Below are 19,083 nucleotides of genomic sequence, written 5' to 3'. Positions count from 1 at the left end.
CTTCATTCCTATGCACAGGTTTTCTCTAGCTGTGGTGAGTGGGGGCATTTCTTCGTTGCAGTGTGCAGGCTTCTTATTGTGGTGGCTTCTCTTGTTGTGGAGCACAGGCTCTAGGCGTGCGGGCTTCAGTAGTTGCAGCACTCAGGCTCGGTAGTTGTGGCTCATGGGCTCTAGAGCACACACTCAGTAGTCATGACACATGGGCTTAGTTGCTCCATGGTATGTGGGATCTTCCCGGCCCAGGGATTGAACCCGTGTCCCCTACATTGGCAGGCGGGTTCTTAACCATCAGGGAAGTCCTGAGATAAAAAATTATTAACTAGCAAAAAGTAGTTAACTATGAAAAGAAGTAAAAGAAAACTCTAAGGAATACAGAAATAGCAGATTGGGGAGCACACGCTACCTCTAGGACTGAGGCAAAGACCCAAGAAAGGGAGAAATCTGGGAATGGACTCTGGTCAGAGACTCCAGATCCCCACAAATAGAACTGGAGGCCCTTCAGCTCTGGGTTCCTCTGTGCTGATTCAATAAAATAAACTCCATGTTATTCTGCAGAGTAATTCAGTCCTCACGTCCATTAATAACCAAATGGTATATAAACACCATAAAATTGTTTTATTACTGGCAGAAAATTGACTTCCCATAGTACACTACAGCCTACCCCAAACTAGTTCAGAAACAGTCCAATTCTAGCTTCTCAAACCTGAGCACAAGGCATGAGCTGATGATCCTCACGACTGCACACCCAGGAGTCTGTCTCCAGAGCAACAGGGCAAGACCCCCAGCCTCCAGGGCGCACCTCAGAGGCCTCTGTCACATGGAGTCTGCAGCTCCAGGAAGAGCCACAGCGAGGGGTCCAGGACAGCGACGGGCCCTACGAGGACACAGCCTCGGGGGTGCAGGGGAGTAATGGAGACTCGGCCCCTGGGGGAGCATCAGCACCACAGCCTGAGCTGAACCCCTCCCCTGGGAGGTTCACAGGCTTCTCCAGAGAAGAACTGGTAAGGGGCACAGGGAGCCCCTCAGACCCTCCCACCTTGGAGCAGATGGTAAGGGACACATCTCCTGACTTAATCATGAAGTATGGAAAGAGGGTCCCAGAGAAGGACGCTCGAGGGAAGGAGAAAATGTGGGAGCCGTCAGTCATGTTGTAGAAGGAGATGTCCCCTTCCTTGTGGTCCAGGAACACCCCCACCCTGCAGGGAACATGCCTGAGGGATAGCAAAGTCTGAGGTACAGTAAGGGCATAATATCCATTTTCAAACAACCCCACAACCCAGAACCCCTTATCTGGGGATTCTGTGTACCAGTCTTTCCTTTTCACATCTTCCCTACAGACTCCCAGAGCCCACTCGCTTCCATCTCCATCCCTGATCTCCACCTCCCAGTAACAGCGCCCTGATGTGATGCCCTCAAACCCCAATACGCTGCAGGTGTCTGATGAGTTCACACTGGAGTCCTTCCAGGCCACACTCATCTTTTCATGAGAGACGACAAGGTCTGAATGGGCAGATCCTGGATCCAGAGTGACAGGCCCTGCAGAGAAAGTTGCCTATCACGCAAGGCCCTCCCCTGCCCCATAACAAGAGCACAACCACCCCCCAACCCGAACTCTCAGCTGCAGCGGGGGAAGGCTAAGCCCCCTGAGATGAGAGACTTGTGACTCAAGCTCATAGCCTTCCAAGCAGGAAAAGGACCCACAAGACTGATTTCAGAATTAGATATGTCACAGGGCCCTGAGGACCAGCCTGGACTTCAAGGACTGAAAAATACCTATTTGACATCCAATATCAGCCACACCCCCCAGCCCCACCCATGTGACTATCAGCACCCCATCCCACTCCATCACTGATGGTGCCAGCATCTATATCACCACTGAGAACTGAAGGAGAGGCCATCAGTATGAGTAGGGCAGGAGTAGGAACACCCAGAAAGAACACAAAGTCACTCACAGGCCTGGAACTTCTCCTTCCGCCAATCTACAAGAGAACCACACATTTCATATCAGGGGTTTGCAGAGACTGTGCATATCAGGGGCAGTGCTTTTTCTTCTGAAATATACTGATGCGAGAGTTATAGGGGGAAATGTTTTGGAAACATTCAACTGATGCACGTATTTCTTTTCACACATACACACACACACACAGAACCATCATGCTGCAGCCTTCCATGAAGGCTAAGCCATAAACCTTAATACTGAGGGACTGAGAGGCTTGATATTAATTTGAACATAAAGGTCATGGCCAGATTTCACTATAAAATAATGCTTTCTCAAGTCCCTAGCCACACATCCATCCTGAAAACTAGGTTTTCTTGAGAAAGAATTGGGGAGATCAAAACTTCCAAGGCTTCCATTTAATTATCAAAAATGAATTGAGCTGAATGTGCAGGTTACCTTTAAACCAACAGTAGAGAGAATACAACTTGGCTGAACTGAACTCAGAGGAGGACTATAAGTCATTAGTGGAGAGAATTCGGGATATAGCATCAGAGAAATCTTGCCCAGTTAGAACGTAATGGAGAGGTTTCAGGAAAGGGAGAGAGATGTCCAAAGTGAGAAAGACATACATGCAGTGAGAGAAAAGACACGAATGAATTCTCTTCCCCTTTTCACAGGATTAGTAAAGCAAAAACCTCCCTTTCTGTGAGGGAAAACCTCACGTGTGTATTGGATCTAGTCACATGCTTCCCCTTATAATTGCCCAGAGAGGTTGTAAGCTTCCAGGAAAACCTCAGGGAGAGGCCCCCAAATATGTTCATGTTCTAAACACCAGAATGTGTGAATATGTTGTGATAAAGGCAACTTCACAGGTGTGATGAAGAACCTTGAGACAGAGGTCAAAGGTAGAGGAGAAACAGCAGTATCCAGATAGCTAGACAGGACCTGCCTCTCCTCAGCTGACCACAAGCCAAGGATCTTAAGGACCAGATCAGGCTAGTTCCCCCAGGGTGATGGCCTGATCTGACTAAGGGAGAACATAGGGACCCCTTTCTCCACTGACCCAAGGCCACGTAATCTCTTCCAACCTCCATACTTCTTTGGGGAAGAAGAAAGGAAGCTTGACGACCAAAGCAAAGCCTGTATAAGTCAAAGGACGCTGAAATGTCTGCACTGGGAGAGCTGTTGCCTCCAACAGGGTGGAGACTTAGGAGCAAGATGAGAACACTTGTAGAAATTAGTAAATGACATTTTCTTGCACATTTGGGGTGCAGATCTGTGACTACCATCCCCACTTAATACAGGTTCATGCAGAAATTGGCATTTCCATCTCTGTTGATTTGGTTGATGGAAATAAGATCACATAAAATGGCCTGACGCATGTGACCCTCTGAGAAAAAAAAAAGTGAACTTTAATTTACTTGTTCTTCACCAACACACCAGCTGATACCCAGCTATAAATTTCTATATCACAAGTGATAGAGATTAACAAGAAGAAGGCAGAGGAGGAAAAAAGCGGGTTGGCATTTAACCGTGAGACTCCACAGTGTACTGAGTGTGATGCTCTTCTTCCCTTAATTTCCACAGCAAATCATTAAATTACAAATTGTTTTTCCAATTTTATGAATAAAGGGAGGTCAAACATTTATCCGCCTCACACCGTGAACCTGTCAATATGAAAATGTTGATTCTAGTGTAATGGCGTTTGTCCTTACAAAATAGAAAGGTATACAAGGTATACATTAACACACATGCTCTTTAATCTAGCAGGTAATGGAGAGATGGTAGAAGAAGACTACCAGGTCTTCATGTTTAATATATAAATCCCAGGGGAGAATCAGTAAGAATCCCTACAAATCTGACCCCCAGGCATTTTCACCCCTTGACTTACCCCTCTCTGCCTCTCCCGATCTGTATTCCTGACTCTAACAGAAAGATTCCAAGCAAGGAAAGGGCATGTTACACAGGCTTAAAGAGATCTTTAACTTACCCCAAAGCTAAAGGGCCCTCGGGACAACCTTACATTGCACTAGGATGCCACATACCACGTTTCTGCCCTGACCACTGCAGGAAAGTCGAGATGGTCTCATTTTCAGAGGCAAACTCAGTTAGACAGTTACCTCAAGATGGCTTAAAAATAAATGTGTCTTCACTGAAATTTCTCAAAGAGGTATCAAGAAGTTGATTACACTTCATGCACCCAAATAACTTGCGCACCCTCTGTGTGCTCCCCAACTCAAACCACCATGGCTGTGGCCTGCGGTCTCTTTTCCACCACTGCAAGCCACTCCAATCTCTACAAGACAAATCTCAGACACCCCACGTCCTCCTCATTTCCTCCTCTCTTCCTCTGCTGCTCTTCTCTCCCCTGATTTGCTCCCCACCCTTTTTCTGGGAAAAAATTTTCACTACTCTACATTTTTTTTTCCCAGTCTTCACACATTGCCCCTAGTAAACCTAACCAGGAATGAGCCTATCAGCAAATACAAAATTATCTGAAAAGGAGAGATAATGGCTATTACATTTTTGTTCCTGTTACACAAACATATACGCAGGATTTTGCATATAATTTCAGATCTTTCACAGACCCTCACCCAAGGAGTCCATAAACATCCCAGAAGTTCTGGACTCCAGATCCAGAACACCTGCTCTAGAGCAACTAATTCCTCAGCAACCAACAAGATTTGCAGTACGAAACCCAGCCTGGACAGGAAGCCAGAGCATGAGAAAGCAAAGAGAAAACCAATATCCCAGAGGACAAGGAAGACACAGGAAAACCAAAACTGGAGCCAAAAAGGGTAGGAATTTTGGAGTAAGAAGGATCAAGAACCAAGGGCCCTCTTAGGAAGACCTAGGTCCTAAGCAGACAAGCATGAGTTCTGAAATCTTCCAGAGATGAGATTCCTAATCCACACAGTCATTCCCTGCTGCTGTCCCTCCTCACAACTGACCTCTCCATCGTCACTACCAGTTGGACCAGGTGTTTGGGGAGGGGCTGCTAACCCTGACAGTGCCCTGCAGTAGAGGGCGGGCCAGGATGGAGGCAGGTCTGAGTTCCAAGGAGGAGTCCCTGCAGTCTCTGCATGGAGGCTACAAAAGTGACAAGGGGACCAGGGACACCAACCCCACCCGGATGTGGGGTCCCCTGATGGAGAAGGGGGGCAGAGTCCAGGCTGGGGAGGGGAGGCTACAGGAACTCAGAGCCACTTACCCGCGTACAGCTGGGCCTTCCTCCAGGCTGAAAGGGAACACACCCTGGTGAGACCTCAGCCAGAACAAGCCTGCTCAGCATGAATCCACTGGCCCTTGCCTCCCCTCTGCTCTGCAGGTGAGACTAACAACAGCAGGGGAGAGGCTGGAGAGGAGGCGACCCCCTGCCATGTGCACACAGCGGGTGTTGTGGGAAATTCCCTGGACACAGGTCAGGAAGCCTGCATTACAGGCTGAGTTCCACGATTGCCCCGCTGCTGCTGTGTGACACTTGGCAAGTCACTTAGCTGTTCTGTGCCTCAAAATCCTTCAGAAATCCTTATTCTACCTACATTGACTTTTGCCATGAAGGATCAAAAATTCTACTATGTGTGAAAACATTTTAGGGAATAAAATATGTTATTCTATAATTTTAAGAAAGCATTATCATACTCAGTTTTTTCTGGCAAAGATATATTTGGGAAATAACTTGAAATGGGAACTATTTAAGGACAGGCATGTGAGATGAGTTCTGGGGTAAAAGTGGCTAATTCCTCTCAGATGAAGTATCTCTAGAGATAAACATCACTGTTCTGCGGCACTGACAGGCCATCCCGCGACATTCCCACGCGTGGTCAGCACAGTCATGCCCCCGTAACTTTCTGATTATCACCCAAAGAAACTGGAGGGAACAGATGCTCTTTGGATGGTGTTTTGGGGTATAGACAGGTCACACTCCTAAACTTAATCAACCCCATTTATTTGGATATCTCCTTTAATGAAATCTCAGAGCACATGACTTTTGCTTCTAGGTACTGACGGAAAACCAGATACATTCAAGGCTAGAAAACTATCAATATGGTGGGTGAGTCAAGGTTGGAATAAGACCCAGGGTGCATGATAGACCCCCGGGGGTCACCATCACAGCCAAGCTCCCTAGCCACCCAGATCTGGGAGAGCCCATGCAGCTGGGTTCTGCCTCCCACCAGCCTCCACTTTCGCCCCAGGGAACGGGGTCCACACAGCTGTGTCTAGACAGAAACGAGCACAGAGATGCCTTGTCCAAGGTGGTACAGGAAACCCAAGGACATATGGAGAGTCACTCACCAGCCAGGTAAGCAGATTTCCTCTTGTCTGAAAGGCAACACACAGGAAACAGGTGAGCTAAGAACCAGAACGTCTCCTATGAAGGGGAGGCAGAGAGCTCAGGAGGAAAAGAAGAACTTACCGAGTTCTGCCTGGAGTTCATCTGAAACAGAGTGGGAAAAAAAGCATGAGCTCCCATCCCTGAGAAAAAGAATCCACAAAATACCACCTCTCAGTGTATAACCTGGAAGAGGTTCCAACTCCAGACCCATGGGAGCCTCCACGGCTCCAGCCATCCACCCTGGATGCCCCAGCCACCTGCTCTGCGCCTGCATTTCCCTGCAGCCCTGGACTCAGGCCCTGGGTCGGCTCGTCCCGCTCAGCACCGGCTGCCACGCTCGCCAGCCTCGGCCTTGGGCCGGCTTACCTGTGTCCTTCTGCACCTCCGCCTTTGTCTGCAGGTCCTCCTCCCTAGCCCGCCGCATCGTCTCCTTTTCTTGCATCTCCCACAGTTTCATGGAATGTTCTCTTTTGGTGTACCATCCAGCCCCAAGGAGCAGGAACATCAGCACAGCCAGGCTCACCGAAAAAGCCAGCTTCCAGGGAGAGGCCCGGGGGAAGAAGGGCTCTACGGCCCCGCCAGAGACCCCGTCAGGACCACCGCCCAGGACAGCCCAGCCCCGCACACTCAGGAAAGCCCCGCCCCCTCCTCCCGCCCTGCTGGAAGCAGGGAGCACCGCTGACCTGGGATGAACATGGCCATGGCCTTCTCCTGGCCCAGGACAGGGTTGAGGATGGAGCAGGTCACGTTTCCCGCAGACCTGTCTCTCACCACCAGAGCTGCCTCCACGCTGAACAGCCCTTCAGCGTCCTGGGCGTGAGCCTCGGAGAACTCCAGGAACTTGCCTCCGCTGAGGTCTCTCCACTGCACCTGGGGCTTCGGGAACCACCCCAAGGCCGTGCACACCACACGGACCCCGTCCTCCTCGGGCCCTGTGATGCGCACCTGAGGGGCAGAGCCTACACCTGCGGGAGACAAGATGTAGAGGCCAGGGAGGGCCTCTGGGTCCTGGGGACCCCAGCAGTGCCTACGTGTGCACAACTGCAGGGCGAGCCCTTCACCTTGCATGCCAGGGGCTCTGGGGGCAGGCTGCTCCCCGCAGACAGTGGCCCTGCCACAGGCATCAGAAGGAAGGAGCATGGGGACCTCCAGGGGCTCAGAGGCCTGGGGCTCTTCTCCCCATAATGCAGATGGAAACGCTGATGCCCAGTGGAAACAAGCGGAGGAATGGGGTCCCAGGTCCCATCCTTAACCTTGACTCCCCACACCTCACACAGTCTCCCAGGGCATCTGCTTCCACACCCGCTGCCTCTCTTTGTAAATCACCACCAAAATAAGATCTGTTGACAACTCTATCACCAGAACTCCCCTTTCTTATATCCACAGATTCCTCACATGCACTTCAAACTCAAAATTCCAGAACTGAATACATGATTTACCCCATCTCTGATAGATTATGAAAATACCCCCATATCTTCACTCTTAATAACCAGCTGGCCCTCTGCCACACACTTTTTGGTGGCTTCACACTCTGCCTCTGGGTCGGGTCATATGACCAGATTAGCCAATGAGAGACTAGGCCATGTGACTCAAGCAGAGCTTGTAACGTCCTTGTGCCATTGGGCTGCCCTCTGCTACAGGGAGGATGTGTTTGGTCTGGTGCAGCCTTTCCTGCTGAAGCTTTCCTAGATCAACCAACAGCCAGCTAAACACACCCACGTGAGCAGACTCAGCAAAGGTCCATATGGTGACCTCCTCACTGACTGTAAGGACAAATAAGAATTAAAAGTAAGAGGCCTGGGGCTTCCCTGGTGACTCAGGGGTTAAGAATCTGTCTGCCAATGCAGGGGACACCAACTTCAGCCCTGGTCTGGGAAGATCCCACATGCTGCGGAGCAACTAAGCCCGAGTGCCCACTACTGAGTGTGTGTCCCGCAACTACTGAAGCCGGCTCCCCTGGAGCCCATGCTCTGCAATAAGAGAAGCCACCACGCTGAGAAGTCAGCGCACCTCAATGAAGAGTAGCCCCTGCTTCCTGCAACTAGAGAAAGCCCACAAGCAGCAACAAAGACCCAACACAGCCTAAAAATAAATAAATGAATAAATTTTTTGAAAATAAGAGGCCTCATTCTCCCTGTTGAAAATCGGAGAAGAGATTCCCCTCCCCTCGTTTTTCTTAGAACATGTTTTACTTTAGAAAACCTGTAATTGTGGTATTTTCTCCCCACTTTGAAGTGCATATAAATCCGTTTAGAAAATTAGATAGGCCCTTGCCAGCTTTGTGACCCAAGATATGGCAGCCATCTCTTTGAAATATAAATGTTAAGGGAGACAGCACCCAACTTTCCCCTTCCCTATGGAAGTGTAAGAGCCTAACTTCAGTGGGCACTGAGCTCCAAGGTGTAAAACCACCCCTTGTCATAAAGATATGAGAATTTGTTTTTCCTTCTGGATAAAGCCAATTAGCTAAAGTAGATGGTCACCTTACCAGGAAAATATATGGTGAACTATGTGATAAATGGTGTTATCAAGTCCTCTGACCTGAGGATTAGTTATTGTTTATCTTGAAAACATGTATGTAATGTATCATATATGCTTGGCTTTATGCAAGGAGAAGATTTCTTTCTGTCTTTGCAATCTCTTAATAGATTGCCTGTGATGTATATCACATTCTGGTTTAATGCCCATTCAGTAATAAAACTGTATTCTTTCTCTACTAACTTTGTGAAGACAATTTCCGGTTTTGGAGATTTTGTTTTTAATTGTATTTCCCCAAAATGAGCAGAGATGTAAAGTAAGTCCAGGTAAGATTAGTCAAATACAGTCCAGATTAGCTGTACTCCCTTCATATCTGAGTTAAATAAATGGTTATTGTTACATGCCACTGTGGTTTTTGTGGCTGTTTGTTACACAGCATTATCATGGCAACAGGTAACTAACATACATAAAACAAAGAATGTTGCCACATCCATCCAGTTCTACAAGGATCAAGTCATTAGCCACTGCAGTCACTCACTGACAGTACACCCCAAAAGGAATTCAGGGTGAAAAATAGGACAAGGCCCACTGTGCTTTGTGAAAACAGGCCCCTTAGAGATATCTCAGAAAAAAAAATTTTAATGAACCCAGATTCTTGCATCTTCCCATACATAGAAAAGCACTAAAATTATTAACTGAGGTATCCGAGCCTCATGACTAGCAGTAACCTTTTACAGAGATGTATGCTTGACTGTACCCATTCCCTAGCCAAAATCCTGTATAAATAGGCTTCTCCCCTTACCTCTTTGGAGCAGGTTCTCTGAACTACTGAGAGGCTGTTTCCTGGATTATATAACCATCAGTAACACACTGAATAAAACTCAGCTCAGAGCTCTTAGGTTGTGTGTTTTGTTTCAGTCAACACATAATTTTCAATATTCCTGCCACTAAACAACAAACAGCTAAGGCAAAACCCTGGGAGTTTCTATAGTCCCCTTTTCCCCTCCAAACTGTCTGTATCCCCAAGTCTACTCACTCAGTTGGTCCACTTTCTAAAGTCACTGATGTCTGATCCCCCCCGTCCCTCTATGTGATCCCATTGCCTCTGCATGAGGTCATCCTCTCCACCTCATAACTGCATCTATGCCTCTAGCCTGGCTCACCTTTCATCCATCCTCCTCACAGCTGACAAAGGGGATGCTCCAGGCACTGCTCTATTTAAAATTTCCTCAGCAGTGCATCAACACCCCATAGCACAGCACGCAAAGTCTACCACGAACTGGCATCCGCCTTCCCCCCAAACTTCTCTCCTCTTCACCCAGACTTCCACTACCTGTGCTCCTCAGGGACCACACACTCCAGCCCCAAGGACTCTGATTAACTGCTAGTAACTGCGATCACCATGTTGCATGTGGCCCCTGCCTTCTCATGTTCCAGTCCATCAACATCAAGGGCTCTTTGGAGCCTGACCTGGTGAACTCAAGTGCCTGCTCGAGTGTATATTACCTATGAACTTCTCCTTATTGCCACGGGCAGCATTAATCAACCCTTTCTCTGTGCACCTCTGTGCCAAGAACATCTCTTTATTCAATTGTTGTCACCTATACCACCTTCCCATTCACTCATCTTACCAACCATAGGGCCTCCATGAGTACACAGAACATGACAGCCACACTTCTCCCTCTCACACCGGATGTTTCCTCTGCTGGGAACCCTGGTCCCACAGTTGTCCACGTGGCTAAATTCCTACTTCCTTTGAGCTTCTTCTCAAATTGTCAAAAAAGCCCAACCTGAGCCCCATATAACACTGAAACCCTCCCCACCCTCATTCTGGTCCCCCTCCACTATTTTACTTGGCCTTTTATCCTAAGTACTTACAATCTCCTAATATCCTCTATAACCTATTTATCTAAGTATTTATGTTTTCCCTCTAGAATATAAACTCCACAGAGCAGGGAACATTTTTTGATTCACTGTTGTATCCCAGGTGCCCAGAAGAGCATGTGGCACAGAGTAGGGTTTCAATATCATTTGTTTTGATTAACAGGATGAGCTTCCTGTTCCTCTATAAATTAAGGGGTTGATTTACATGGTCCCTGAAGTTCCTCCCAACTCCAATATTCCAGCATCAAAAATATAACCCAAGTCACCAACCTGCCACCTTCAGCTCCAAACTGGCCTCTTCATAGAAGTCTCCCTTTCTGAAGAAGCAGGTGTACAGCCCATTGTCAGAAACCTGGACATCCTGGATGCGCACGGCAGCCTCCCCCTGGGCGAGGAGGTCCCTCACCAGCGAGGTCCGCCCTGCGTAATCATCCATCTGCTCCTCATTCTGCTCGACTCGGTTTTGATAGATGAGCACAGCTTCTGAAAACTTGGAGCGAAACCACCTCAGCTCCATGTCTTCGGCACTCATGGCCGGGGACACACGACACGGCAGCACGGTGTCCCCGCCGAGCACTGCCACAATGGGATCCGAGGGGCCAGTCACGAAGAATTCCTCTATGGACACAGACATAGGAGTGAGAAAGGAGGAGAGACACAGAGTCAGGGCAGGGAACACACACCATCAGGTGGAAAGGCCTAGGCACATGGGAAACAGGTGCTGGATAAGGTGAACCCTGACCAGAAAGATTGAGCTGTGATGATTCTGAATCTGGGCAAGACCTTTTGATCACAATTTTATGACCCAGAAATGATGTCAAAAAGAATCCCTCATCCATCTGTACTGCTGTCTTCACACCCTTCCATGAAAAACTCTAACTCAGTGGTTTGCACCTGCAGCATGCAGCAGAATCAGCAACAAGGCTTATAAAATACACACTGCTTGTCCTCCCTCCCCCAGAGCTCCTGATTCAGTAGGTCTGGGGTGGACCCAAGGACATGCATCTATGAACAATTCCCTGGGAGGCTGATACTTATGTTCCAGGGGCCTCACTTTGAGAACCATAGCTCTATCCTGGCCCTGTTGGGCAGGACTGAACCCTGACCAAAGAGAATACCTGTGACCTAAGTCAGAACTCCATGATCATTCAGCCACACCCAGGAACTCCTCTATTCCAGCCCTAACTTTATTATTTGTGGTTATGACCCTCTCCTTGGCTCAATTACATGTGCACTAAAAACTAGATCCAAGTGCTATTTCCATTGAAAACCTGCCTTTACTTTTTTTGCACACAGAAGCCCATATTCACCCTACTGATATTTTCTCAGAGCCGTTGGCCTTCTGAGGTCTGGAGGATGGGCCAGGACATGACCCTTCTGCAGGATAGCCGCGCTGGATCTCCAAACAACGACTTCTCACTCCTGAGCTGCTCTATCTCAGCCTGAGTCACCATCATCTGTCACCCGGAGGATGACAGTAGACTGGCCTCCCTGTGTCTTCCTCTCCCTACTCCTACGTCTGCAGCTCTTCCACCTGGACACCATGTCCCTACTCTGCTCAAAGCCTTGCCATGGCTCCTCAGTTCCCCCCAGTGGACCACAGGCCCGATGAGGATGAGGCTCAGGGCCTCTCTGACCCCAACTCCTGCTTCTCTCCCTCTCACTCACTCTGCTTCAGCCACACTTGCCTCCACAGTCCCTTGAACATCCCAGGCACATGGGCAGCTTTGCACTAACTGTTCTCTCCTGCAGAAACCATCCTTCCAAGGGAACACTCACAGGCTCACCCACCCTCCTCCAAGTTTATTCTCATCTCACTGTCTCACTGACCACCTCACTGAACAGGCTGACGCCCACTTCCCACCTCCATACCACTGACTTCTCCCCACCCTCCAGCCCCCACAGCATAGCTTCACTGCCTCTCCTCTCATCACTTCTAATAAACTGTCGATTATACCTGTACTGGCACTTATTTTTCATATCCTCCTACAACATTGTAAGCTCTATAAAGACAGAAATTCTTTCCGTTTTATTCAAGTATAGCACTTAAAACATAGTTTACACCTTATAAATAAATGTAGAATGAAATGAATCAGTGGATGAATAAGAGCTTTGATACCAACAAAGCTGGGAAACAAAAATTAACTGGAAAGGTATTGTCACATTTTTCACAGTTGACTTTAAAACATCATAAGCTCCTCATTAGACAACAGTCAACATCCCTTGTCCTTATTTTATGGTTTAGAGACTCTTCTTAAATATTTAATTACAATTAATGGTTAGGGGAGCATCATAATTTTTCTGGAGAAAGGACTCCTCAAAAAGCCATCCACTCCTGATGGAGAGAACCAGCCCAGCTCTCAGGGATCCACACGCCCAAGAGGACACAGGAAGAGGGGTGAGGACACACTCACCTGCAGACCAGCCAGTGGGCAGCTGGATGAGGAGGAGCAGGGAGGGGAGGTGGCAGAGCACAGAGCAGCTGGGGAGATCCTCCATGTCCTCAGAGCTGGAGAGACAGGGCAGGAGGCAGGGCCAGCCCAGAGCTCTGGGGCCCCAGAGGGGAGGCAGGGCTCAGCACTGGCAACAGTCCCCGCCGGAGCACAGCCCCCCTACTGGATCCCTGCGCTGATGAGCTGCTGGGCCCCCCACACACAACCCTGGCACCAAGAAAGCTCTGACCCCGGGCACCTCCCACCCCTGTAGGAAGCCTCTGTGGGGCTAGACAACCACTGGGTTTGCTTGGGAAAAACACACTCCTTCCCTTCCCACCCCAGTGGCACCTGCAGCACAGCCCACTCTGCCCAGAAAACCAGGTGCTTCCTTTCTCTGCACCAGGGCCCCGGGGTGGAAACATCCTCCATCTCCCCATTATTCACAACCACCAGGGACACCCCGCACAGAGGCCCAGACTCAGGCCCCTCACCACGAAGGACAGGCCAGCTCCCACTTGCTGTCCTTCTCTCACCCCTAGAGTGACCGGGAATCCCTCAGAACCTCAGAGACAAACTGCATCCTCCTCAAGGAGACTGGGAGTCCATCACAGGCACCCTGTGCCGCCTCTGTTGCTTGTTTCCTTCACCTGAACTTCAAGCCCCCCACCCAGCCCTTTCCTGTGAAGGACCAAGGACACGGCCCTGCACCAGGTGCCCAGGCGGTCCCCACTGACAGCTCAGTCCTCATCCCCGCCGTCTTTGGAGAAGATTTCTGCATCAGAGTAGAAGATCCCAGTGGAAACAGAGCAGCCAAGGAGATAAAATGAGTTCTGGTCAGAAAAAGACCCCCAAATGACTTGGTGTTCAGAGTGGGGGAGGAGGCAGCTTAGGGTCCTGGGAAGGACAGATTCTGGGGGCAACTGCTGAGTCCTCCCCCAAGACAAGGCCATTGTCTGTGTAACTACATTAGTTACGTTTCTCCACCTTCTCGGCCTGCTTCCTTATCTACAAAATGGGGATATTAACAGCATCTAGATCCCAAAGTTTTAATGAGAATCACAAGAATTTGTATTTGTAGAGTCACTACATGTAATTAGAACAAGATCTGGTCCTAGTAAGGGCTACAGAAATGATGCTAAACTAAATGAATGAAGGTACAACCCTCACTGTGCTTGTCCTGGGTCTTCCTAGAGCCACACCACCCACAAGAGCCCTCACCCCTGCCCCCAGCCCCACCACACGCTCAGCCCCCCGCTCCCAGCCAGCTGCTCCCTGCTTTCTCTTCTTGGCCCACAAGTGTCTTCAGAACCAACTTACTGGGGTTTCCTAGGTGGCGCAGTGGTTAAGAATCTGCCTGCCAATGCAGGGGACACAGGTTCGATCCCTGCTCCAGGAAGATCCCACATGCCGCGGAGCAACTAAGCCCGTGTGCCACAACTATTGAGCCTGCGCTTTAGAGCCCGTGAGCCACAACTATCGAGCCCATGTGCTGCAACTACTGAAGCCCACGTGCCTAGAGCCCGTGCTCCGCAACAAAGAGAAGCCACGGCAATGAGGAGCCCACGCACCACAACGAAGAGTAGCCCCCACTCACTGCAACTAAACGAAAGCCCACGCACAGCAAGAAAAGACCCAACACAGCCAATAAAAGAAATTAATTAATAAAAAAAAAAACCAACTTACCTGCTTCGAAAGGCTGGGACTTCTCAAGTGTCTCTAAACTCAGCAGCATGAGAAGGTTCAGGGACCCCAGCAGATCCCAAATCTGCCCTCACGGTTTGCACCTGAAGTTAGTCCCTCACAGCCCCAGACCCTGATTCCACATCCACATCTGAGTTCCCCGTGTCTGAGGGGCTCGTGGCTCCTGGGAGGCGGGAGAAGCAGCAGAGCCTGGCACAGGTTGTAGGGGTGTCTGCAGAGACCAGGCCAGGGGACCCCACTGAAGTGATCCCAGACAGTTGAGTCCACCCTTCTCTGGTTCCTTCCACTATTTGAAAGTGAAACTTGCAAAAAGGAATCCCGGCAGACTCTGCCCTGCCCTCTGCACAGTCACCCCCGTTATCAAGAAGGAAACAGTATGATTAGAGCAGCAAAAAGAGAGTAGATACAAGTAAGCTGAAAGCATGCTAAGGGGGTAGACAGACGCACGGACTCAATAACCACAATCTGAGCAAGTGCTACACTCCAGGTTGGCTTCTAACCTTGGAAGTGGGGACTGTGTGTGGCACAGCCAAGACGAACACCTAGCCCCCTGCCTGGCCTGTCTATACCAGCTGCTCACTACTGACATGATCCCATGTCGGCTGCTAAACTGCACAGGAACAGAGCCCCCAGTTTGGCTGCTTTCTTTTCATCCCCAACAGACGACCCAGGAGCTCCCCACAACCTGGCAACCCAGGGGTTAACCCCAGGCAACAGGAGCTTCCAGGACCCTGGCCCTGTCCATGCTGAATGGACAGGGCCCCAAGGCTTGCTGAGATTTTATATCACCCATGGCCTGGGCACAGCCATTCAGACTCCCTCCTGGCCAGGCAAAAGTGAACACCAGGAAAGTCCCGACTCTTTGGTCTCTAAAGAAAACAAGGAGACTGACTCTTCCTCTCCCGCACTCCTCCCCTGCTTCCTACAGTTTCCTTACCTAGTAAAGGGCACCTGTGTTCACCCAGCTTTCTCTGCCAGAAACTTAAAGGGCATTCTTCACACCCCACTCTCCCACCCAGTCTACTTCCAAAAAGTTCAAGATTTTTCACAAATTCATGTCAACATCCAGCACTGACTTCCAAGCCACCCTCATTTCTCAGCTGGCTCAAGCACTCATCTCCTCATGGGTCGTCCCACCCCACCTCCAGCCTCACCTCCTCTAGTTCATCTTCCTTCAAAGACCAAGATATTCTCACATGATCTTGTGTCAACTCTCTGCCTTACCCTTCAAGAGACCCTTCTGCTTAAACCTCTCCTCGGTGGCTCCCAGGCATCCAACTTCCTCTCTGACCTCATCCCGTGGTTCTCCCAGGTGCTCCTTACTGGCCTCCGGTGAGATCCTCCAGTTCCCTGAGCCTTCCCAGCCGGGGGCCTCCTCACCAGCCACCGGATGCTCCTGCCTTCCCCCCTCCTCCCCCAAACTCCTCACTGTCCAGCTCTCACCTAAAATGACCTTGCTCGGGGACCCTCTGCTGACCTCCTGATCCCCATTATGTGCCCCATACACCTGCTTCTGGGGGTTTTGGTGGCAGCCTGTCTCCTCCACAGCCCTGACCTGTGTCACCTGAGGAGTGTCTGGGGAATCCAGGAGAGGAGCCACTGTGGGTCCTGTTCATTGTCCAGCACATAGTAAACACTCAGGAATCATTAGTTGAGCTCATTTGCAGGAGTCTTTTCAGCCGTACATGGGCTCCTCAGCCTCGTCCATTTTCACAAAACATTTTAGTCCAATGAGAAACACAAAGACTGTTAACTCTGAACTGTCAGCCTCTGGATGGATGCATCAGCCGCATCATTGGCCCCTCTCTGTTTTCCTATCTACCCCAGACATAAATGCATCACGAATTGCAGCCCTGGGCTGGAGACATCAGGTTCTACCACCTCTGATGCTCCCTCAAGCCTGCCCAGTGTCGGGAGTTCACTGTTAAGTGAATTTAGCTAGTGTCTCTCACCTCACCTCTGCCCAGTGGTTGTCATCATTACCTTCATTCTACCGGAAACCACATCTCACAGATTCACAAAAACACACCCAGCAAATCTCTCTCCTCCTGTGTTCACTCTGGGTTGTTCTGAAAAACTGATTATATTTGCCTTCATGCCCAGATGCTTGGTTTCTTGACCGGAAGTCTGGTTTCAGCCATTAAAACTCTGGGCAAACCCAGAACTTCTGGATATATCCTACTTTGTCATCCCCAAAAAGCCCATTTCTGCTAACATCTACCTATACTTGGGAATATTTGGAAAATCCACATTAACCCAAAACTACCTAATGAGACAAGAACAAATATGAACCTCCGGGTCTGCCTAACTTTCACTCCCCAAACCTCCACCAATCCCTCCCAACAGGGTGACTTTTGAAGGTCTCAGAAACATTACAGGAATTTTACAAAAACCAGATTTTCCTGAATCCCTACAAAGTGCCAGGACTGAGCCACAAAAATCATATTTATGCCACTTCATTCTCACATGTGCAGATGGATATGAACTAATCCAGAGCCCTGCCACGGAGGACACTTACTCAGGGCCCCTCACAGAGGAAGGAGGGGCTAGAGCTGCAGGGAGGCTGGCCCCCCACCCTCCCCCAGCCAGCCCTCAGACCCAGCCCAGCCCAGCCCAGCCCAGCCCCCAGCTCCACACAACTCCACAGGAAGGAGGAGCAAGAAGGGACCTTGGACTCAGAAATGCCTCGATGATCTGGCCAGAAACCTTATCTCACCCTGAATGCCAGCCCTTCTATTCCATATCCGGGTGGGGATGACAAAGTACAGGGAAGGTTTTCTGGAAGCACACTGGAAGGACATTGAACACACCAGTAGATGGACATCAAACAACAAGCTTCACCACCCTCTCCCAGGCATCAGGGCCATGTTCCAGCTGCTTTAACAAGAAAGACTGTTCACTAGCCACAAAGGATTTTTCTTTCTCAAAATATAAATTCTACTAAGGTTAATGAGGTTAATATTTTACTTTTTCTTCAACAGTCATCTGTCATCTCTTATCTTTCCCTCCTTCAAGTGCTTTCAAAAGAGTTTCAGATAAATGCCTAAGCCATAAAACAACGGTGACATAAAATGAATTGTGATTTTTAAAACATTACAGTGGACAGAAAAAATTAAACCTCTTTTTCTGAAACATAAAATATGGTAAAGCTTATTTTACTTAACACTGTTAAGTTGAACGGTTCACTGGAATAACTTATACTGTAGGAAAGGTTTAAAGTCCTGTGATACTTTTTTTTTTTTTGAAAAATAGACACACGCGCACGCGCACACACAGACACACACACACACGGCAATGATTTTATTTCAACGTTAAAATGTTTCTTTCCCTTCTCTAACCACAGTGACCATGGCTGGTGGGTGAGCTCTGCCCTGGAAGCCTGCTGGGCAGAGCCCCAAGAGTACACTGGGGGCCATGACCTTCCTCTGAGCTGGCACTTCTGTCCCTTTGCTGAGGAAGGAGAGTCCCTCCCAGAATAGGCTGTCATCTCCAAACACGAAATATCCAACCAAAGGTGGCTCAGGGTCTTCCTTAGGCCTCTTACTCGTTGCCTAGAGTAGGTGCTGCGCAGGCTCACCCAGAGGTCAGCAGCAGAGCCCACCTGGCCCACAGCACCTACCCCACAACCCTCTGGGTAGACAATCCACTCTGCTTCCAAAGTCTGAGATTCCAGGGGACATGAGGAGGCATCACTCCTACCCAGCCCCTGAGATGTATAAAGGTAAAGCAGGGAGACTGGGGACACACACGTTCTTATAGAAAGTATAATATATATTATTACACCAATAAATAAGCAAAAGAGAGTGATCCCAAGCAGGACCCTGTGGGGCTCCTGGGCACAAAAGCCTTTCTGTGTCTCCCATTCCCTTGATTACAGGAAACAGGCTTCATTCAGCCTCCATGACCTTCCCTGAGCTCCAATGGGCAGAGTCAAGGGATTGTTAATTTGGGGAAGAGAGGGGATGTGAGACAAGGGAGGAACAGTCAAGAAACAACAGTGCATTGGTCTGACATTTCAATTAGCAAAATATCCTCTAAGTCCATCCATGCTATTTCAAAAGGCAAAATTGCATTCTTTTTTATGGCTGTGCAGTATTTCATCTCATGTGTACATACCACATCTTCTTTATCTGTTCATCCACAGATGGACACATAGGTCGTTTCCATATCTTGTGTATTGTGAATAATGCTGCAATGAACAAGGGGTGCATACATCTTTTCAAATTACTGATTTTGTTTTCTTTAGATAAATACCCAGAAGTGGAATTGCTGAGTCATATGATTTCACTAAAAAGCAAAACAAACAAATA

At 49.1% G+C, this 19,083-nt stretch overlaps 1 protein-coding gene across 1 annotated transcript; it reads right to left on the bottom strand.

The window, feature by feature from the left end:
• Positions 1 to 874: 874 nt before the first annotated feature.
• Positions 875 to 13,136, bottom strand: LOC130830861 (butyrophilin-like protein 1). The gene is made up of 9 exons (XM_057698175.1): positions 13,052 to 13,136; positions 10,908 to 11,255; positions 6,959 to 7,240; positions 6,642 to 6,842; positions 6,357 to 6,377; positions 6,236 to 6,262; positions 5,151 to 5,177; positions 1,953 to 1,979; positions 875 to 1,536 (listed from the first exon to the last, which is right to left on the bottom strand). The coding sequence occupies exons 1-9, from the start codon at positions 13,134 to 13,136 to the stop codon at positions 875 to 877; spliced, it is 1,680 nt and encodes a 559-aa protein (XP_057554158.1).
• Positions 13,137 to 19,083: the final 5,947 nt, after the last annotated feature.

The sequence above is a fragment of the Hippopotamus amphibius genome, chromosome 11 (assembly GCF_030028045.1).
Source record: "Hippopotamus amphibius kiboko isolate mHipAmp2 chromosome 11, mHipAmp2.hap2, whole genome shotgun sequence".
Classification (NCBI taxonomy): domain Eukaryota; kingdom Metazoa; phylum Chordata; class Mammalia; order Artiodactyla; family Hippopotamidae; genus Hippopotamus; species Hippopotamus amphibius.
The sequence above is the reverse complement of the archived record's forward strand: the minus strand, read 5'-3'. Positions and strand labels throughout refer to the sequence as shown.